The following is a 21495-nucleotide window of genomic DNA, read 5'->3' on the forward strand; positions in this document are numbered from 1 at the left end:
AAATGGTTATTCTAAATTTTTTATCTTCAATTTATAGTTTTTTCTACTTGAAGTCAATTAAAAAAAAAATTGAATTTGGCCATGGTTAGTTTTAGGATTTTACTACCCAGTTGACTGTTGGCCAGTTTCATACTTTTTTGTAATTGGCTATACAAAATTTTCTAGCTTTAATTTGAAGTTTCTTTAACTTTTAACAACATCAAGGGAATAATGTTATATTGGTCTCTGAGACACAAGCAAAAAGAGTGATTTGTTGATTGAAAACTAACTTTTAGACAAGATTTTTGCCCGAGGGTTGAAAGCTTTCAATCAAAAATGTATTCATCTTTCTTTTAACGTCATTGCTAATTGAGAAAGAATTTATAAAATCAATTTTAAAAGATCTAAATCTTTGTTTTTCCTGCTTTTAATAGAAATGAAATGGATTCATTGTCTGTAGAAGTCCATTGAATTAGAGCTTATTGTCTCTTTAAATGAAACTTCAGTTCTTTAGTTTTATTAAATCCAGAAATATTTTCTTGCTTCAGGCGTTCTGTAATCAGACCAGCCTACACGGTTGGCAGTACATTACACAGAAACCAGAAACTGATGGCTTCTGGTCAGGTAATAATTTATTTGGCTTGTACACTGTAAACTCTGGTTCATTTGACGTAACTTACTGACTTACAGTCAGCTAGAGCTTAGACTGGGTGTTGTTCCTGATGAATGATCATTCTTTCAAGGAATTAAACGAAACGAACGCGTTAAAAAAGCAGAAACACGCCCAGCGCAATGGCTGGGCGTGGTTCCTGGGGAACAATCGTTCCTTCAAGGGAATGATCGGAACGAACTAACGATAAAAAAGTAGGAACTAGAGCGAGTAGTTCATTTGGTGTACCGTCCTGTTTAGCTGGTGTTAGTCAGGTAAATTGTATACTGTACAACCTGGGCTATACTGGTACAGTCCTTTAAATGGACCATAGGTTTCAGGGGTGTATGCTTGGTGTCCTGCGTGGAGAGCCTATCCTTGCGTGTAGAGCCTAACAGTAACCCCTATGTGTTTTAACCATTTCAATGCAATGTTAGACATTAGTAACAATTGAGAAACATTTTTAATTGTTTGTTTACATAAATTAATTTTTAATTGTTTGTTTACATAAATTAATTTTTAATTGTTTGTTTACATAAATTAATGCACATCTATTTCCTCGCAAATGTTATCTCCCTTTCAAACTATCAAACAATCATTATTTCTACGAAACATAGATAATCTTTATGCGAATAACATATCAAAATACATTTATAAATATTTAAAAGTGTGAAAACATTGCTTTTGATGTCTAAAATAGTGTTGAAATGAGAAACTAGACGGAAGGCTCTTTATGAAGGCCCCCTCTGCATGACAACGAGGATTAAATAAACTGAGCGTCAACTAAGTGGCCCCTAGTTTAACCAGTTTCTGCATCAGCTAAGCCCAAAACTTAAGACAGGGTATCGTTGTGAAAACCAGTTTTAGAACCCAGGTTTCACGAATAGGGTTAGGCAGTTTTGTGAATTTTAATATTTTTGTGATGAAATATTATTTTATTTAGTTTATTCATATTCTCCATTTTTTCGAATTTCTTAAATTAAAATCTACACAAATGTTAAGACCCCAAAAAGGAAACCCGGAAGCAAGGATGTAATGCAAGGCAAGTTATTTCAGAAGTGTACACATCTTTTGTACTGCAGTGTACTGTCTCTGGGCGCTAATGTAAACACAAGACGGATGTCGAAACCTGACATGGGATCCATCATTCACAAAAAAAATCAATGAAATATTCTGGTCATAGGAAACTATTATGTGAATTATCAAAATTATCAAAATTTAATGCTTTTAACCTCCTCGGATACTAAACGAACACTGAGGCATCTATTATTGTTTACAAATTCCGCCCAGAGAGAACTGGTTTCACAGAGTATACACAACCGCAATTGACTTTCCATGCATTACACCCTTGCCCGGAAGTTTCCTTCAACAACACTCTTTTAAATTTCGGGCTCTGTCTGTCGTGTACATATGTACGGCATGGTATTGCCTATCCTGTTTGTTCACAAAAAAAACCAGTTTATTTTTGTTTGATACCTTTCTCTGTTGACTTGACTAATAAATAATAACAGTAAACAAAGTAAACAAACCCTTAATGAATATACAATTATTCATTGTATATGTCGATGCATTGCTTAAACTGGTCAGTCAAGTTTAGATAGCAATTAAACTATGTATTTGTTATCTAGAGTTTGATTGCTTTTAACACGTGTATTTCAGGATTTAATTATGTATGCAGTGCTTCAGGATTTTAACTAATGTATCTCCGGATTTAAACAAGTCTATTTCCGGATTTAAACACATGTTTTCCGGCTTAATATACATGTATTTCAGGATTTAAACACGTGTTCTGGTCGATTATTGTCTGTGTTGCTATGGGATGTGCTGCACTGTTCCTTTATACAAATACTATAGACTTTATGAACGCTACAGTAGTCACCACAGTGGACACTATGACAGTTCCTCTTTCTGAGGTAAATTCTACTTAAACTACTGTACATATTTACTTAAACTTTTGTACATGTTTACTTAAACTACTGTACATGTTTACTAAAACTACTGTACATGTTTACTTAAACTACTGTACATGATTACTTAAACTACTGTACATGTTTACTTAAACTACTTTACATGTTTACTTAAACTACGGTACATGTTTACTTAAACTACTGTACATTTGAACTTTAACTACTGTATATATGTCTTCTTTAACTACTGTACATGCGTTCTTTAACTACTGTACAATTGTACTTGAACTACTGTACAATTGTACTTGAACTACTGTACAATCGTACTTGAACTACTGTACAATTGTACTTTACCTATTGTACATGTTTACTTTAACTAATGCTCATGTTTTTAACTACTTTACAATTGCATTTAATGTCCCTACTAAACGCGGCTACATCTTTGGTCAGTGTACTGCAAATTACTGTAGAAAGCACCGAAAGCTTAGTTGAGGATGATGTACATGTGTATTATGTATTTTAACTACTGTACTGTAATTGCAAAAGTTTTACATATTGAAAAGTAGTGCCCAAACAAATTCCACAATTCTTCAGTTTTTGTTCAATTGAATGCAAATTAAAGTTTCTGTTGTCTTGAAAAAGAAAAACAATTTCCAAGCTCAGTTTATGTTATCAAATGTGTTGCAATTAAGAAATCTGCATTCCCATTTCGCGCAATTTTTTCTATTTAATTGCAACTCCATCCATCCAATCTTTAACTAAACTGGGAACTTGATGATTTATTTGTAAAATAATATTAAAGATTTTTTCAATATTTCTAAAAATATTTTAGGTTTTCTTCCCCTCCGTTCTAGTGTGTAATATAAACCAGGTAATTAGCTAATTGGACGAAATCTGTAAAAAATATTTTTCGTTTTTGCAAAAAAGTTTTCTAGACATTTTTCAGCTTTATGCCGTGGTAAGTCTTGCACAACAAAGTTCCGAACTTTTGAATTGTAGAACGTTAAAGTTAAAATCTTTAAAAACCAAACAATCAGAGAAAATCTGCTCTTGACCAATGAGAGGTTGCAGAAATTTGATCCATTTAACGAAGCCAGGACTTCATTGCAGTTTTGATTTATTTAAAAGTTTCGACCTATTTGATTTATTCAAAAGTTTCGACCTATTTGATTTATTCAAAAGTTTCGACCTATTTGATTTATTCAAAAGTTTCGACCTATTTGATTTATTCAAAAGTTTCTACCTCAATGAAAACAAAAATGACTTTATCAATTTTGTAGGATTACTGGATAGTTTGCTCGATTGAAATTTCATTATTTTAAAACCTTATTTTCGACAAAACCTTTGACAAATATCAATTTAAAATTTTAATTTTTTTTCAGGTTCGAAAATCTTTTTTCTCCGAACTAGGGATATACGACAATGAAACCTTTATTCGACAAGTTTATTATGATTTCATTCTTGGAAAAGCAAACCAGTCATACGAACCAGAAAACCATCAGGTTATTATTATTATTGGTGTTATCATTATTAATAGTATTGTTATTATTATTATTATTATTATTGTTAATTATAATTATTATTGTTTCTAGGCATCTGCCAGGAAACGGCAAGTGCATGAACAGATAATGAAAGAATATCTTGCCAAGTAAGGGAAAAAATATTATTTAAAAGTTTTAAAAAGTTTAGTCTGGCAAGGGAGAAGTGCAGGAAATGAATTTACCAACAATCAATGGAGAAGGATAGTTTTCTCATAGAAATAGAACTAATCTCATTTCTGCACAACAATCATCAGATCTTAGAGGTGTGGGACAAACCATAGATGGCAAAGATCTAGGGTATGTGACGTGTACAACCAGAGTACTTGACCATCTAAATTTTTTTCACGGGCAATGCCGGGCCCTTCAGCTAATATTCAATAACTATATAACTATTGAAAAGAATAAAAGGAATGCTATGTTAAAATCGAATATATAGCTATATAACTGTTATGAAAGAATTAGAGGAAAGCTATGTAAAAGTAAAATATATCTACTAGCAGCGTTGCACAGGCTACTCATGTTACTCCCGCCGTTTACCCGCACTTAGGCAATTTTTACCGGGAAACTAACTATTTGCTATAGAAGTCGACCCACTCAACTTAAAATAGCAAATCAGTCCAGGGGTTTCTGAGTTATGATCAAATAAACAAACAGGCAAACAGATATTACAGATATAACTGTTATAAAAGAATAAGAGGAAAGCTATGTAAAATTAGAATATATAGGTATATAACTGTTATTAAAGAAAAAGAGGAAAGCTATGTAAAATTAAAATATATAGATATATAACTGTTATAAAGGAATAAGAGGAAAGCTATGTAAAGTTAGAATATATAACTATATAACTGTTATAAAGGAATAAGAGGAAAGCTATGTAAAATTAAAATATATAGATATATAACTGTTATAAAGGAATAAGAGGAAAGCTATGTAAAGTTAGAATATATGGGTATATAACTGTTATAAAGGAATAAGAGGAAAGCTATGTAAAATTTGAATTTATAGCTATATAACTGTTTAAAAAGAATAAGCGGAAAGCTATTTAAAATTAGAATGAATAGGTATTTCAGGGTTTCTGAGTTATGATCAAATAAACAAACAGGCAAACAGATATTACAGATATAACTGTTATAAAAGAATAAGAGGAAAGCTATTTAAAATTAGAATATATAACTATATAACTGTTAAAAAAAATAAGAGGAAAGCTATGTAAAAGTAAAATCTATAACTACATAACTGTTTTAAAGAATAAAAGAAAAGCTATGTAAAATTTGAACATATAACTATATAACGGACGTAAGAATAAGAGGGAAGCTATGTAAATTTTCAATATATAACTATATAACTGATGTAAGAATAAGAGGAAAGCTATGTAAAAGTAAAATCTATGCTGGGAAAACGCTTCATTAACCGTCTATTCATATAATCTGGGAAACTATATACACAGTATACACTTAGTCAACATTACATCTTATTACAGCCTCGTTTATAGCCCATCTATCCTCTTCTAATAATCAATTTGTGGGAACAGGAGGGTGGGAGGGCAGATTGCATACTGTCCTCTTCTACAAATCATATTCTGAGAACGAGAGGGTGGGAGGGCGGATTGCATACTGTCCTCTTCTACTAAACAATTTTTGGGAACAAGAGGGTGGGTGGGCAGATTGCTTCTTGTCCTCTTCTACTAATCAATTTGTGGGAACAAAAGGGTGGGAGGGCAGATTGAATACAATCCTCTTCTAGTAATCAATTTGTGGGAGCCAGAGGGTGAGTGGGCAGATTGCATACTGTCCTCTTCTAATAATCAATTTGTGGTAACGAGGTGGGGAGGGCAGATTGTATTCAACCCTCTTCTAATAATCAATTTTTGGGAACGAGAGGTTGGGAGGGCAGATTGCATACTATCCTCTTCTACTAACCAATTTTTGGGAACTAGAGGGGATGGGCAGATTGCATAATGTCCTGTTCTGACAATTACCAGGGGGGGGGGGTAGAGGTGAGCATGATTAAATAATAATATTCTGGATGAGAAGTGACATCTTTAATTCTCTGATTTATATCAATGCATTGTGCACTCAGGTCCTGTCCTTTAAATGCATTATTGTTCCTTCAGGTCAAAACATGTTGTTTTATCTGGTTTTTCTTCAGCTCAACTTGGCTAATAATTCTATTCCGGGTTCTCTTCTTACTTGATTTCTGGAAGGATATATGATGGATATAGAGACACCGGACCACTTGGGTTTCTTTTCAATTCCGTTGTGTCTACGTTGTATCTTGATCCATGAGAGCCATTCTCAAACGTCAGAACATGGCTGAGCCTAATAGACACTGAGGAACTTAAAAGTTGTCTTTGCAACCTGATGCACCCCGGACTAACCAACCATGGGGCGAGATGCATTAAGTTTATTCTAATTGAATTAAATCATGTGCTGGTCTATAATTCAACAATCTTAGAACTTACGGAGTTGTCTTTTTCGTTTAAAACACATATGCTGACAAAAAAGTATAAATAATTATGTTTAATAGGTAAAATTATGATTGAAAGTTACAGTTCTATGGGATACAGACCAAACCGTTAAATTCGCGTGGATGGTGTGAACTTTTCATATGTCATACTTTGACTATTTAATCTAAAAGAAATCATAGTTTGGAATATCAAAGGTCCATCAGGTTGCAAAGATGACAGGTTTAGAGTGTGAGGAGAGTAATCAGTTCATTTAGTTTAGGACCAACAGATATGGCAGTTTGTGTCTTAAAATCGAACTAATTATTCCTGAAAGGAAATTAGTCTTTGACACAAACTCTGATTTTCCAATTCCTAAATATTTGCAGTCCAATGTTGTAAACCTTAGATATTTCAAATTATGAATTCAGAGCTGAAAACTTTAGAATGGTGGATATCGAGATTAATGTTTGATCGTCTCTTTTTCTTAATATCAAGACTAACCTAATCTTGTACTTGTATCCTTAAATAGTGTATAAAATTCAATCAATCAGAGTCTTGTAAATGAAGCCGATAAATTTGAAATTTTGCGCGCCAGTTAAGATTAATATTCAGAAACGGGAGGAACTCGCTAATTTTAAAAAACCGGTTTTTGATTTTTTCTTCTATATCCAAGAAAGAACGGTTTAAGAAGAAAATCAAGAGTGTGTCCATTGGATACTCAGATTAAGTAATCGGGATAAGGGATATCTCATTCTAAAGTTTTCAGTTCAGTTAGAACAAATAATCTAAGTTTGAAATATCAAAGGTTTACACCATCAGGTTACAAAGGTTTTCTTGATTTCCAGAAAATCTGTTAAAAACTAAAACTAAGCATCTTGTAATACTAGAACGACTTGTTTATTCCTTTTGGCCAAGGAATATTAGAGCTTGGCATTAAGAAGAGCTGCAGGGTTGTTTACATTTTATTATCACGAAGCAGGACAACCCTACATATTCAGAAACTAACTTAAACTTTAGGAAAACGAAACGAGTTTGTTTTGATGAAAGAAACGATGTTTTTGTTAACCCACTAGTGCTGCGGTCACTGATACGTCCCCTATATACGTCCCCTATAAATTATTTTACATAAAACTCATTTTTTTCAATTTGAGTATTTGTCAAAGTTTAACGGTTCTATACATACCCATATTCAAGATTAGGTACACTTGTAAGGTTGAGATGTAAACAATTAAATCAAATCTATTTTTAACAGAAAGGTGCAGCCGTCAAGGTAATTTATCTAGTAAAAAACTAATTCAAACTATTTAAAAAAGTTTTTCATTTTTTCATTATATTCTTCGAAATTACATAATAGAATATTTCTATTATTTATATTTAGAAAATAAAAACAGTATTTTATGCATATTGGTTGGATCATAATGTATATGTGAGGTTTGAGTAAATAAAAATGCGCTTAAAACATCAAAGTACAGTGTAAGGACTACTTAAGTGAATTAGGAGTACATGGTGGGGGATGGGCCGGGAGTCAATGTATGTAAATAAAGGGATCAAAGGAGCAAATTTCACACACTATTTACATACTTTTTAAACATGAAGGAATAGAATACTTCATAGATTACAAAACAAGGGAGAAAAAATACTTTGAGATATGAGGGGGGGGATTTCATTATTATCAAATGTGATTTTTAAGACCAAAGAAATTACATTTTTATTTTGCAAAGAGTGGATTAAAGCAAGCTGTAAGAAACAAACCAACTAGGTGTCTCTGCTCAGAATCTGTATATGTGGTTACCATATATGATCTGTATCAAGGTGTGGGTGTAAGCTATCATCATATAAGAGATGTATCTGCAGATGCAGCAACACTTCTAGACTTTGTCAATCCACTGCTTTACAAGATAGAAGAAATCTTCCGTGTCGTATCTTTACAGTCAATTTTTTAGCAGTGTGAAACTTGTTGATTTATCACTGATACTTGTTATAATTTTACAGGGACAATGCGCAGAGATAGAGTTAAAGTTAACCCCAAGCTAATTCCTTTGTAAAAAGAGGATGCAATGGAACAAGATAAGTCTGCAACTGTAGTTCGATGGAATGATAATGCACCTGTTTGGATGCTTCCCTCTTTACCTGGTAACTTGCCAGAAAGAAGTTGTTCATTTAAAAACAAGTTGTTCATTTTATAACAAGTTGTTCATTTTATAACACGTTGTTCATTTTATAACACGTTGTTCATTTTATAACAAGTTGTTCATTTTATAACACGTTGTTCATTTTATAACAAGTTGTTCATGTTAAAATAGAAAATGGAAATCTTATCTGGAAATCCTTCAGCCTGATATACAAAGTCGAACAATACAATAAATTGATGGGTGGAGTTGGTAGATTTGACCAAAATAACAATCATTTAGGAATTAAGATAAGGGGTAAAAATGGGACTTAGGTATCCTGAGCTGGATTATAGATACTTTATGCACAATGCCTGGCAGAAAATTAGGTAGGAATAACATTGCAGTCCAGCTACCTTTAGTTCAGGCGTAATATTGTCAATGTGATTTTGAGAGATAGAGGTAGGAAAGTATGCATGATTAATGTAGGGCGAATTGGAAATCATGATATTCGCTATGCTGATACAAAACACCTTCTTATTGTGAGGAAGAATAAGAGATCTAGGTGTGCATTAGAGGTTTGTACATGTAAGTGATGTCAAACATGCTTTGATAAGTGTAGAGAGACATTTACTATAACCACTTTTTGGGTTTTCACAAGAAGGTTGGTGCGAATGATATTTTTTTTGAGAAAGAAACTTTTTTTTCTGCATTATTGTTCATTAAATATGTTTGAAATAAACAAATAGAAGTATTTAAGGTTAAATTAAGTCGGAGATTGCAGAAGTATGTTTAACCAGGGGAGAACAACCGTGAGCAGACAGTTTATGACCCAGGAACTCCAACTCAGGCACGGCGAATTCACACTTGGGCAAACCAATTGTCAAACCATGCTGACGACAAAGAAGTAGAACCTGGAGTAGATGATCAACATGCTCCTCCAAACTGCTGCTAAAGATCAGGATATCATCGATGTAGGTGAAGCAGTAGGGCAGGTCTCCAAGGATAGAATCCATCATCCTCTGGAAAGTGTTCCCTGCGTTCCTGAGGCCGAAGGGAAGACGCAGGAACTCGAACATCCCGAACGGAGTGATGATTGCAGTCTCACAAATATCTTCCTCAGCCATCGGAACTTGATAATACCCCTTCTGAAGATCTAGCTTAGAGAAGATGGTTGAACCAGTGACTCTAGAGGTGAAATCAGCAATATTAGGTAAAGGGTACCGATCAGGAACTGTAACTGTGTTCAGCCGTCTGTAGTNCTCGACTTGAACGAACCAGGCTTCTGCGGAATCTGGCCAAAAAGCTGGAACTTTAACTGACACTGTGTTTAACAGGTCCAATGAGCTTGGTTCGGCTCGGACCAGGACATTATCACCGTCCTTTGGCATTATCACTTGAGCGAGTAGCTTAAAAAACAGTCTATAGTGTTGCAAACGGACAGTCTATAGGATCGAAACTCGGGGTCACCAATTTGGCTACGCTCAATAATACACGTCAAGGTTTAAAGAAATACTTTATTAACTAATATTTTAAACCTAATTTATCTTAATCGAAAACATATATCAAGGTGACGTGGCAGGAATAGAATGTTCATCTTGCCGCGTCTGAATATCCGGCTTCAGCCTCTTCATCTTGAGTCGTCTTCCGCCACAAAATAATAGTTTCCATCATCAACAATCACCTATAAAAATTTTTTTTTCATTTTTTCATTTTTTCTATGATATATCATGATAGATATTTTAAAAAAAAGTAAAAAAATGCAAATTTTTTTAGATGTGTTTTTTATGTATTTTTCATTCAAATTTCATCGAAAACTATTTTAAAAAATTCTTCAGCCGCAAGTGGGTTTATTTAAAAAATTATTCTTTCGTTTTTAGTTTAATCACGTTCGTTTTTCCGTTGTGTGAAAACTACCCATCCCTCTAAAACTTTACTCCCTTTAAGGGGGTGTTCTCAAAATAATAGAAGGCATGTTCCCAATCCATTTATTTTCATGATTTAATTAATCTTTAATAAAACTTTACAAGTTTTTCACAAACAGCAAAATAAAAACAAATCTCTATCCAAGTAAATAATGGTGGTTGTACCAAATCACTAGACGTTGAGGACAATTTAGAATTAATATATTTCTCCTTTCTCTAGAACAGAAGAGTAAATATATATATATATATATATATTTTTATATTAATATTTATATATGTTTATATATGCAAACAGAGTTGGGAGCTAATCCTGTATTAATCTTTCATATTCAGTATAAGTCTGGATATAGAAACACTGGACTCAGATATTACAGAGTTATTAACAAAGGAAGAAACTTTAATGACGACCTCATACTTTCTTAAGGGACAAAAGTGTGGCATGTCCGATTCACACCCCTTTACATCTTTATCTGAGCAATAAGGAGGAATATATTGTCGTGTTTCTATTTTAAAAAGATTTGAATTTTCTAAAATACATTCGTTGTCTCTGCTGCAAATCCACAAGTTGCTTTAGAGAAACCACAGTTAAAGATTATAAACTAGAAGTAAAAAAGAAAGCCAATGCGACGGTTTAAAAAGAACCGTTTTGAATTGGGCATTCCCCTATAAAAGTACACTACAGTCCCTTTAACTCTCGGCGTTTTGAACCAGTTTTTTTTCTCACTTATGAATGATGATTATAGAATCGGGGAAGAAACTCTTGAAATTACGTTAACAGTCCCTTTAGAATATTTTAGCAAAATTTGAACTTCCAAAATACAAATAAATCCACCACTCTAAAGAAATATTCTAATTCAAAATATTTGAATTATTTCAAAACTTTTGAAGTTAAGCTTAGTGGAAATCCGGGAAATAATTTGAAATTAAGCCAGATTTCTAAATTCAGATTTTCTTTTTGCCTTTTCAGCTCATTTATTTTTTTCTCTTCATGTGCTCTTTAAACGTGATTCAGTGAAAGTGGAACAAAATCTTATATTTCTTTAGTTAATTTAACTAATTTTGTTGTTTACAAACTGGCAAAAATTAATGCAATTGTTGAAAAATCTCTTTCATCAATATTTCAACTTTAAATTCTGGAAAGTAAAGAACTTGGTCTGAAAACAGAAATTCCAGAAGTTCTGAATTCGATCAAAGTTTGCTTCAAAAATAATATAACCTAATTATGAGTTAATAAAATAAAACATATTTTAATTATGAATAGAATATAGAATAGGAACAACTCCAAAGTTATTGTGCATAAGACTAATTCAAAAACGCCAATTGAAATTAACTAAACTGAATTTTTGTAGTATCCCAACAATCCCAATTGAAACAGTTAAAAAAAAGTCTTAGGAATTCCAAAATTTGTTGCACTTTGCACAGATTCTAATTTATTAAATAACAACGAAGTCTTTCAAATATTTAATATTTTCGTCAATTTTGAAGATAAAAAGAAGGCAGACCATATTTTTGAAAGCTCATAAGATGTCGAGTCTTTATATTGAGACACACTTGGCCATTTTTAGAAACTAAAAAAAATAAAGACTACATTTTAGTTAAGATTAAATTATAAGTTAAAATTGTTACTGGAAAAAAACCTGAAGTGCCCAGCGTCCATAAAGTCTAAATATTTATAAATCATTTTTTCGAATATTTTTTTTAAAAATTGTATTTTTTAGACACAACGAGACTCTGGATACAAAGCTCTCAATAACTTGGTTTACTCATCAGAAGTGCAAGGATATGCATATTCTTTCAAAATGGAACGGAACTAAAACTTACAGGTATTAAATTAAATTAGAATTATACAGGGAAACCAATAAAACTGTGGATAAAGACTGTTATAACTCGAGTTATGATTTTAAATAGATCAACAAATTCAAAAAGCATTTGTTCTATTAAATACATGTTCATTTAAATTACAAAGTTAATTTTAAGCTACTTTATAACAATATCTAATACAGATAAAATTGTTTATAAGTCGTCTTCCTATTTCACAGACTTATTGGCCCTTTTTTTTAAATGATGATATTTGTTTGTTAAACTTTGTTTCAAAAAGAATTCAACCTTTTTTTAAATATTGTTTTTAGTTTAATCTAAATTTCATCCTCATTTCAATCATAATTTTAAGAAAACAGGGACCAAATTTAATGAATAGTGAGAAGTTATAGTTGAACCAAGTACCCTCGGCTCAACCAGTTTTCTGGTTAAGCGAAGTGGTTTAACTAGTCTATGATGCTCAACTTTTATTCCATATTTATCAAATTTTGTCCTTAATTCAGAATCGGAAAATTGAATTTGAAGTGTTAGTTTATTTATTGATATATTTTAGTCCTAATTTACAGAAAAAAAATCATTTTAAAGTTTATATTTATTTTTAGTTTTGAGATAGAACGAGATTTTGGAACTGATTACGGTATTTGTTGTTGGTACACCCCGCAGCTTAACTTCTCACATATATTAGAAAAGTAAGGAAAATAAACGCTTAAAGGGACTGTCCTCGTAATGTGTAGTGATCCTTAATTTTACGAGAGGCATGCCCGGTACCCTTGAACCCTTGATCTGCTCAATAAGTTGGAAGATAACGTGGTTTTCTAGATTAGAAAGTAATTAATTATTGTAATTTATTTATTGTTTCTGAAGCGAAAAGTGAGCATGTCACTCTCTTAGAAAAACCCCAAGTGAAAATATTCCAAAACATGAAAATCTAATTTACACTAGTACTTGATCGGATAAAGCTGTTAAGGGACCCTTAGTAAATCGGACATACCACTCTAACTATAGACAGTCACGTACAATCATGTTTATAGTCTCTTTAAACATTGAACACCAGACCCAATGAACACTAAACACTGAACACTGAACACTGAATACTGAACACTGTACACTGAATACTGAACATTGAACACTAAACACTGAACACTGAACACTAAGCACTAAACACTGAACACTAAACATTGAACACTGAACATTGAAAACTGAACACTGAACACTGAACACTGAACAGTGAACATTGAACACTGAACACTGAACACTGAACACTGACCACTGAACACTGAACACTGAACACTGAACACTGAACACTGAACATTGAATATTGAACACTGAACACTGAACACCGAACACTGAACACTAAACACTGAACATTCAATATTGAACGCTGAACACTGAACATCGAACACTGAACACTGAACACTAAACATTGAACACTGAACATTGAACACTGAACACTGAACACCGAACACTGAACACTAAACACTGAATATTGAATATTGAACACTGAACACTGAACACTGAACACCGAACACTGAACACTGAACACTAAACATTGAACACTGAACATTGAACACTGAACATTGAACACTGAACACTGAACACTGAACACTGAACACTGAACACTGAACACTGAACACTGAACACTGAACACTGAACACTGAACACTGAACACTGAACACTGAACACTGAACACTGAACACTGAAAACTGAACACATAACACTGAACACTGAACACTGAACACTGAACACTGAACACTGAACACTGAACACTAAACACTGAACACTGAACATTGAACACTGAATACTGAACACTGAACACTGAAAACTGAACACTGAACACTGAACACTGAAAACTGAACACTGAACACTGAACACTGAACACTGAACACTGAACACTGAACACTGAACACTGAGCACTTAACATTAAACAATAAACACTGAACAATGAATATTAAATACTGAAAATTGAACCCTGAACACTAAACACCATGCACTGAACACTGAACACTAAACACTAAACACTAAGCACTAAACACTAAACACTAAACACTGAACAATGAACACTAAACAGTAAACACTAAACACTGAACATTAAACACTGTTTACTGAAATAAATTAAAACGCTGAACATGCGTGTAATTAGTGAATAGATGTTCCGTGGCTCCAACTCTGTACAAAAAACTCAAATTTTCCTTAAACAAATTGAAAGAAGATGCTGCACCCTAATCACCTTTAGATAGCGTCGTTAGTATGGATCCTTGGAAACAGACTTTTTTAGTTTTTAATTTTAAACTTCTAAAATTGGAAAATAATAGCGAAGCAACAAAACAATTTCATTCATTCTTTTCTACAGTGGGTTGGGACCCTTAAACTAAGAAATAGGAAAACGACATTTAATCACTATTATGTATATTTATGTTGCTTTAAAGCAATAGTTTAGTTTAAAGGATTATTTAAGACCATACTCAGGAATCAAAAGGTTGCAAGCTCTCATGTAAAAATTAATTAGAATTTTTCCAATTATTTAAATTAAACTGAATCTTAAAACTAGTGATTAATTTTTTAACTGTACAACTACATAAAAGCATAAATGAGTCAGTATGGTAAAATCGAAGGTCAAGGCATTGCGACACCTTTAATGCTTTGTGCATTTCCATAAACCATAGTATTTTGGGTTCATACATACTTACCATTATACTATTATACCATTTTATAATGATCTGAAACCTGAAGGCGACATAATCATTTATTCTTTTCTTATGTATTGTATTTTATGTGCTTCTAATATATTCCTTTTCAATTCTATTCTATTTCAGCTTTCTACTCCTTTGTATTCTAATTTTAATTTAACAATGTTTCTTTTTCAGTTTTTAACATTTTGGATAAGTTATTGGAGAAAATATTTTTACATTTTTCATTCAGCATAAAAATTAGTTTCAAGTTTTAGTACGTTTTTCGATTTTAATTGATAGAAAGGTTTAAGAAGTGTGTATTTCAGAAGTTTTCACAATAAAGTGGATCCCAACAGCCTATTTTTATCCTTAGATAGAATTAAGTCTTTACCACAAACTTTGATTTTCTTATCCCCATGTCTTTGCAACTCATTGTTGTAGACCTTAGATATTTAAAACTATAAATTCTATTGGATTAAATAATCTAAGTTTGAAATATCAAAGGTTGCAAAAATATAGGGGTTAGAAAATTTCAGTTTGTGACATAGACTCAACTCCTTTGTTTTAGAAGCTCGTAATAAATAATCAAGTTTTCAAAAAAAAATGTTAGCTTTTAATACTGTTTTAAATGCAACCACTTTTACACATTTTCTGTTTTCTGTTTTCATTTTTTAATGCCCAAATTTTTTAAAATTAAATTTTTGAGCAAATTTTTATTTTATTTTTGAATGGTCATAAACCTTTACTGGGGCCTTATCAGTTTACCCCGATCAGTTTAGCCGTTTTGACGTTCATCACAAACAAACATGAAAACAGAGAGTTAAAGTAAAAAATACAATACATATTCTGTATATTGGGTTTAATGGGTTCTAAAGTGAAGGTTTGCCTTGATCTTGAATGTTCTGTATTTAGCGACCAAACTTACCATGAAGTAGTTGATCTACGTAGACTTCTCTTCTAATGTGCATCAGTCAAGGTGAAGAGAAATGGTTTAACTTAGTCTGCGTAGTTCAACTAATTCTCTCTTTATATGACATATGGTTTAAGGACTCATGAATCTGGCCACGAGGAACCGGACTGGGGACACTGGTTTATGAACGTTCCAAAGGTAATAATGGGATTGTTCAACGGTTTATGAACGTTCCAAAGGTAATAAAAGGATTGTTCACTGGTTCATGAACGTTCCGAAGGTATCAAAGGGATTGTTCACTAGTTTATGAACGTTTAATGGTCAAAATGGGATTGTTCATTGGTTTATGAACGTTCTAAATGTAATAAAGAGATGGTTAACTGATTTATGAACGTTCCAAAGGTAATAAGACTGGTTCATGAACGTTAAAATGGTAATAAATTACAATTTTTGCTAGTGTTCATTTCCTTTATAACTTTAAAAACAATATTATGGCGACAATATCTTTGACTCAATCATATATATGGTGTTTAAGTCATTTAGTTTTTTTCGAAAACGGATATACAAACAGACAAATAGGCAGATAAATGTAAAATAAAGAATCTTATTCATCTCTTGATTTCGGATATCCGAGACAATATAGCTTTAGTAGAAGTAAATATTTCCATTTGATAGAAAACAGGGGTGTATATAATTCCATTTCCCCCCCCCCCGGGTGGGGAAAGAAATCAAAGGTCACAAAAGAGGGGAAGGGGAAGGGAAGGGAAAGGGNAAACTGAAGTTTCCAGACAGTACTCCAGTCCAAACTGAAGTTTCCAGACAGTACTCCAGTCCAAACTGAAGTTTCCAGACAGTACTCCAGTCCAAACTGAAGTTTCCAGACAGTACTCCAGTCCAAACTGAAGTTTCCAGACAGTACTCCAGTCCAAACTGAAGTTTCCAGACAGTACTCCAGTCCAAACTGAAGTTTCCAGACAGTACTCCAGTCCAAACTGAAGTTTCCAGACAGTACTCCAGTCCAAACTGAAGTTTCCAGACAGTACTCCAGTCCAAACTGAAGTTTCCAGACAGTACTCCAGTCCAAACTGAAGTTTCCAGACAGTACTCCAGTCCAAACTGAAGTTTCCAGACAGTACTCCAGTCCAAACTCAAGTTTCCAGACAGTACTCCAGTCCAAACTGAAGTTTGCAGATCTGTCTGCATCTCTTGGACAGCTACAGAAGAACCAAGAAAATCAGTCTCATGTCCCTGTAGACTTTTTTACTGTTTAATTAAGTAAGAATGAGTAAATTTTTTTTGATGATACTATAATAAATCTAAGAAGAGTTTAATCTATGTCTTTTGAGTTGTCGAGTTTGGGGAAGGAATTCAAAAAAAATTTAGAGGGGGGGGGGGAAAAGAATCAAAAATATGGAATTATATACACCCATGTAGAAAGATAGATGCTACCACCATACTATTTCTATTGGTTCAGAAGAGACAACAAACACATGACTGAACCGTGATTGGATCAGGCGTTAACGGACTCGGCATACAGGAGTGGAGAATTCTCTGTTCTCTCATTAGTTGAACGCAAAATTTCCTGGCTGCCGATTGGCCGTTCGTTTTCCGCATACGAGATTAGGTTCCGATTTGGTTTAATTTAAGACCCTTTACAGAATATCGGAAAGAATTATATTAATTTGTATTTTAACAAAAGGTCAAATCAATGCTTATTTAAGATTTCCCAGCTGTGGCTCCTTTTATTGTGCTATTTTATTCGATTCTCTCCCTTTGTTGAATAATAAAAATACTTTTGTACCTTTTTATTATTGTATTTTTTTAACACCTTGTTTCTATTGTATTATTTTAATACCTTGTTTCTATTGTATTATTTTAATACCTTGTTTCTATTGTATTTTTTTAACACCTTGTTTCTATTGTATTATTTTAATACCTTGTTTCTATTGTATTATTTTAATACCTTGTTTCTATTGTATTATTTTAATACCTTGTTTCTATTGTATTATTTTAATACCTTGTTTCTATTGTATTATTTTAATACCTTTTTTCTATTGTATTATTTTAATACCTTGTTTCTATTGTATTATTTTAATACCTTGTTTCTATTGTGTTTTTATGGAATTTGTTTGAACATTGCCTGTAAAAGTTTTAATACGCTGTCCAGTGTCCAATAGTGGTGTTCTCAAGATAACAAAATTTAAGTGAAAAAGTTTTATATCAAAAGGATTACAAAGTTGTACAGTCTTTTTTTTTTTGAAAATCTCTGGGCTTTTAACAATTTTGTTTATAAAATATATCAATTAGCTTTTACAAATTGAGGCCGTAACAGGAATTTTTCCTGAAGAGAGGCGCAAATTAAAATTTTTTGGGGGGAACGGTGAAAACCTCCCCATGGAAACCAATGCCGCATCTTTTACAGGGGGTGGCGGGGTTGTACTTGTAAGAATGTTCTTGATTGTTTCTTACGAATCGGACCGAACACTGCACAGTCAGGGTGTAAGGAATATTCCTTACTCCCTGTGCACAGTACACATCACTAAGAATTATGTTACGTGTCAATAACAACGACCCCAGGAGAATTTTTTAATTATTTAATGGCTTCCATACAAATAGAATTTTCTGCGGAATGAAAATGTGAAGAACATTATTTTAGAACAATTAGAATATGTATTAAATCTTTAGCAATATTAATTTCCGCTTTTACTTAATAAGATTTTTTTTTATCATAATTCATTGCTTTTCCCCTAAAAAATCATTTATGTTTCCCAATTCAGGGAATTAAACCCTAAACAGTTCTTGCCGCTCCGCGAAATAATAAATATTTTCTTGGAGAAAAATATGATTTAAAAAGGGGGGAAGAGAAATGTTTGTTTTTAATTAAATATACACCCCTGTCAAATCAGTTCAAATTTAAGATTTCCACGGATGGATATTGTTCAGGGTGCGAAGACAGGGAAGGATAACGGTTACACAATGCTCTTCGATATCGAATCCTTCGACTACAGTTACTATGACGAGGGTAGTGAAGGGCTCAAGCTGGCTCTTGTTCATCATCTGGATATGCCGATCATGAGACAAAAAGGGTTTCATATAGCTCCAGGTAGGGTTTCATATAGCTCCAGGTAGGGATTATATAGCTCCAGCTACAGGGTTCATATAGCTCCAAGTTAGAGAAGCATATAGCTCTAGGTAGATGGTTTATATAGCTCCAGGATGGGTTTATATAGCTCCAGGTAGGGTTTATATAGCTCCAGGTAGGGTTTATATAGCTCCAGGTAGGGATTATATAGCTCCAGCTACAGGGTTCATATAGCTCCAGGTTAGAGAAACATATAGCTCTAGGTAGATGGTTTATATAGCTCCAGGATGGGTTTATATAGCTCCAGGTAGGGTTTATATAGCTCCAGGTAGGGTTTATATAGCTAAAAGTAGGGTTTATATAGCTCCAGTTATATCTTTGTATATTTGACTTTCATTTTTCCGATGGTTCCTTTTCATTAAATTTTTAATGAAAATATGATTTTCAATAATTCGTAATTTCCAGCTTATTTTCGAATCTTCATCCTACTTTAAAGGATTCCAAAAATATTGTTTTTATCAAAATGATCTTTTCCATAAAGAGTATTTTCGGATTATGTACTTTTTAAAAATATTGGATTGAAGTAAATATTTTCCAGCAATTTCTTTTAGTTTGATTCTTATACATTTTTTCAACCTTTTTATGTAAACAATTAAAAGGAGTGTTCGCAAAAAATGAAAGGGGGTATAGGCTTAAGGCGAAAAATAAGTGCTTTTGATTACTACAAATCTTACTTCTATCTGTAGCGTCTATAAGGAGAAAATTGTTAAAAACAACTCAAAAATGAGAACGACATTTTCATATTTTCCAGGAATGTTCGGATGTTTGAAAAAATCGATGAGTATTGGTTGTAATATCTGAATGAATTTTTTGGAATTAGAATGATTATTTTACGATCCGAGTTGAATGTTGCAACTTTCTTAATTTGAATGGACGCTATAATGTTCTTCAGCATGAGTCGTTTTCAACAATTTTCTCTTGATAGATGCAACAGATAGAAGTTAGATATTAGTAGTGATCAAAAGCGCTGATTTTACGCCGTAAGCTTATACCTCCTTTCATTTAACTCGAACATTCCCTTTTAAAGAATGGTTCAAATTTAAAGGTTTCTAAAAAGGTTTAAAACCATTTAACGACATAAAGTAATATTAATAATAACAATAATAATGTCTAAAGAAAAGTAAAAAAAAAATTCATTTTAAATGTCAGATTTATAATATTATTATCTTTTTATTTTTGCATAAATTCAGGATGAATTTTCTCAGCTACAGTTAAAGCCAACTAGACTTTTCCATGAAAGTTTTCCGAAATATATTCGGAACCTATAGAGTGATTCCCATATTTACAAAATACTATTCGGAACCTATAGAGTGATTCCCATATTTACAACATACTATTCGGAACCTATAGAGTGATTCCCATATTTACAACATACTATTCGGAACCTATAGAGTGATTCCCATATTTACAAAATACTATTTAGGTTTTTGAAAACTAAATTCAAAATACAACATGGTGTTTAATAATTTGTAATTTTTCTCTCTAATATCACGAGGAAATTATCTAAATTGTTTTCTTTCAAAAAAATGATTAATGGTTTGAACACTGAACAGTGTAGCACAGTTTAAAGGGACTGTATTTTAAATGACCCTCCATTACAGAGGTGGAATTCCGATTCACAACAGTCCGCTTAAAATCTTTCTTTTAGAAAGGTTATCCATTTTTTCATACAAAAATTAAAGATTGTGGGTTTTCTATAAAAGTGCTTTGCGGATTTATGTAATTCTACACGTTTTAATGGTTTTTTTGGAAATTTGAAAACCATTTCAGTAAAACCTGACCTTGGTGATCAATCAAATGCTTAAAGGTTAACGTTTTAAATCGTGCATTCCCTTCTGTGCATGGAGGGTCACTTGTAATTACGCTTACAACCCCTTTACATGGAGGGTCACTTGTAATAACGCTTACAGCCCCTTTACATGGAGGGTACTCGTAATTACGTTTACAGTCTCTTTACATGGGGGGTCACTTGTAATTACGTTTACAGTTCCTTTACATGGAGGGTCGCTTGTAATTACGCTTACATTCCCTTTACATGGAGGGTACTTGAAATTACGCTTACAGTCCCTTTACATGGAGGGTCACTTGTAATTACGCTTACATTTCCTTTACATGGAGGGTCACTTGTAATTACGCTTACATCCCCTTTACATGGAGGGTCACTTGTAATTACGCTGACATTCCCTTTACATAAAGGGTCACTTGTAATTACGCTTACAGTCCCTTTAACAAAGAGGAGAACTTGAAGAATTTTTCTATCAAATTATAGTTCTCGACAACTTAGAAAATATTTGAGAAAATTACAAGACAACCATTGTATTAGATATTATAAATCATATTATCTTCTTTCAACTCGACATTTCTAATCTAAACTATGTTAATCCTATTTTGTAGGGGGGGG

General features: G+C 32.7%; 1 protein-coding gene across 2 annotated transcripts in view; it reads left to right on the forward strand.

Moving 5' to 3' along the window:
• The window catches only part of LOC111695065 (uncharacterized), a 47786-nt gene that overhangs the window by 9164 nt on the left and 17127 nt on the right, over positions 1-21495 (forward strand). For both annotated transcript variants that reach the window (XM_023464226.1, XM_023464228.1), the window contains exons 3-11: positions 528-603; positions 2402-2541; positions 3368-3406; positions 3918-4037; positions 4128-4183; positions 12274-12378; positions 12976-13062; positions 16090-16150; positions 18896-19055. In XM_023464226.1, coding sequence (XP_023319994.1) covers positions 528-603; positions 2402-2541; positions 3368-3406; positions 3918-4037; positions 4128-4183; positions 12274-12378; positions 12976-13062; positions 16090-16150; positions 18896-19055 — 844 coding nt within the window. The remainder of the gene's footprint in view (positions 1-527; positions 604-2401; positions 2542-3367; positions 3407-3917; positions 4038-4127; positions 4184-12273; positions 12379-12975; positions 13063-16089; positions 16151-18895; positions 19056-21495) is intronic.

Source organism: Eurytemora carolleeae, unplaced genomic scaffold (genome assembly GCF_000591075.1).
Source record: "Eurytemora carolleeae unplaced genomic scaffold, Eaff_2.0 scaffold191, whole genome shotgun sequence".
NCBI classification, from domain to species: Eukaryota; Metazoa; Arthropoda; class Copepoda; order Calanoida; family Temoridae; genus Eurytemora; species Eurytemora carolleeae.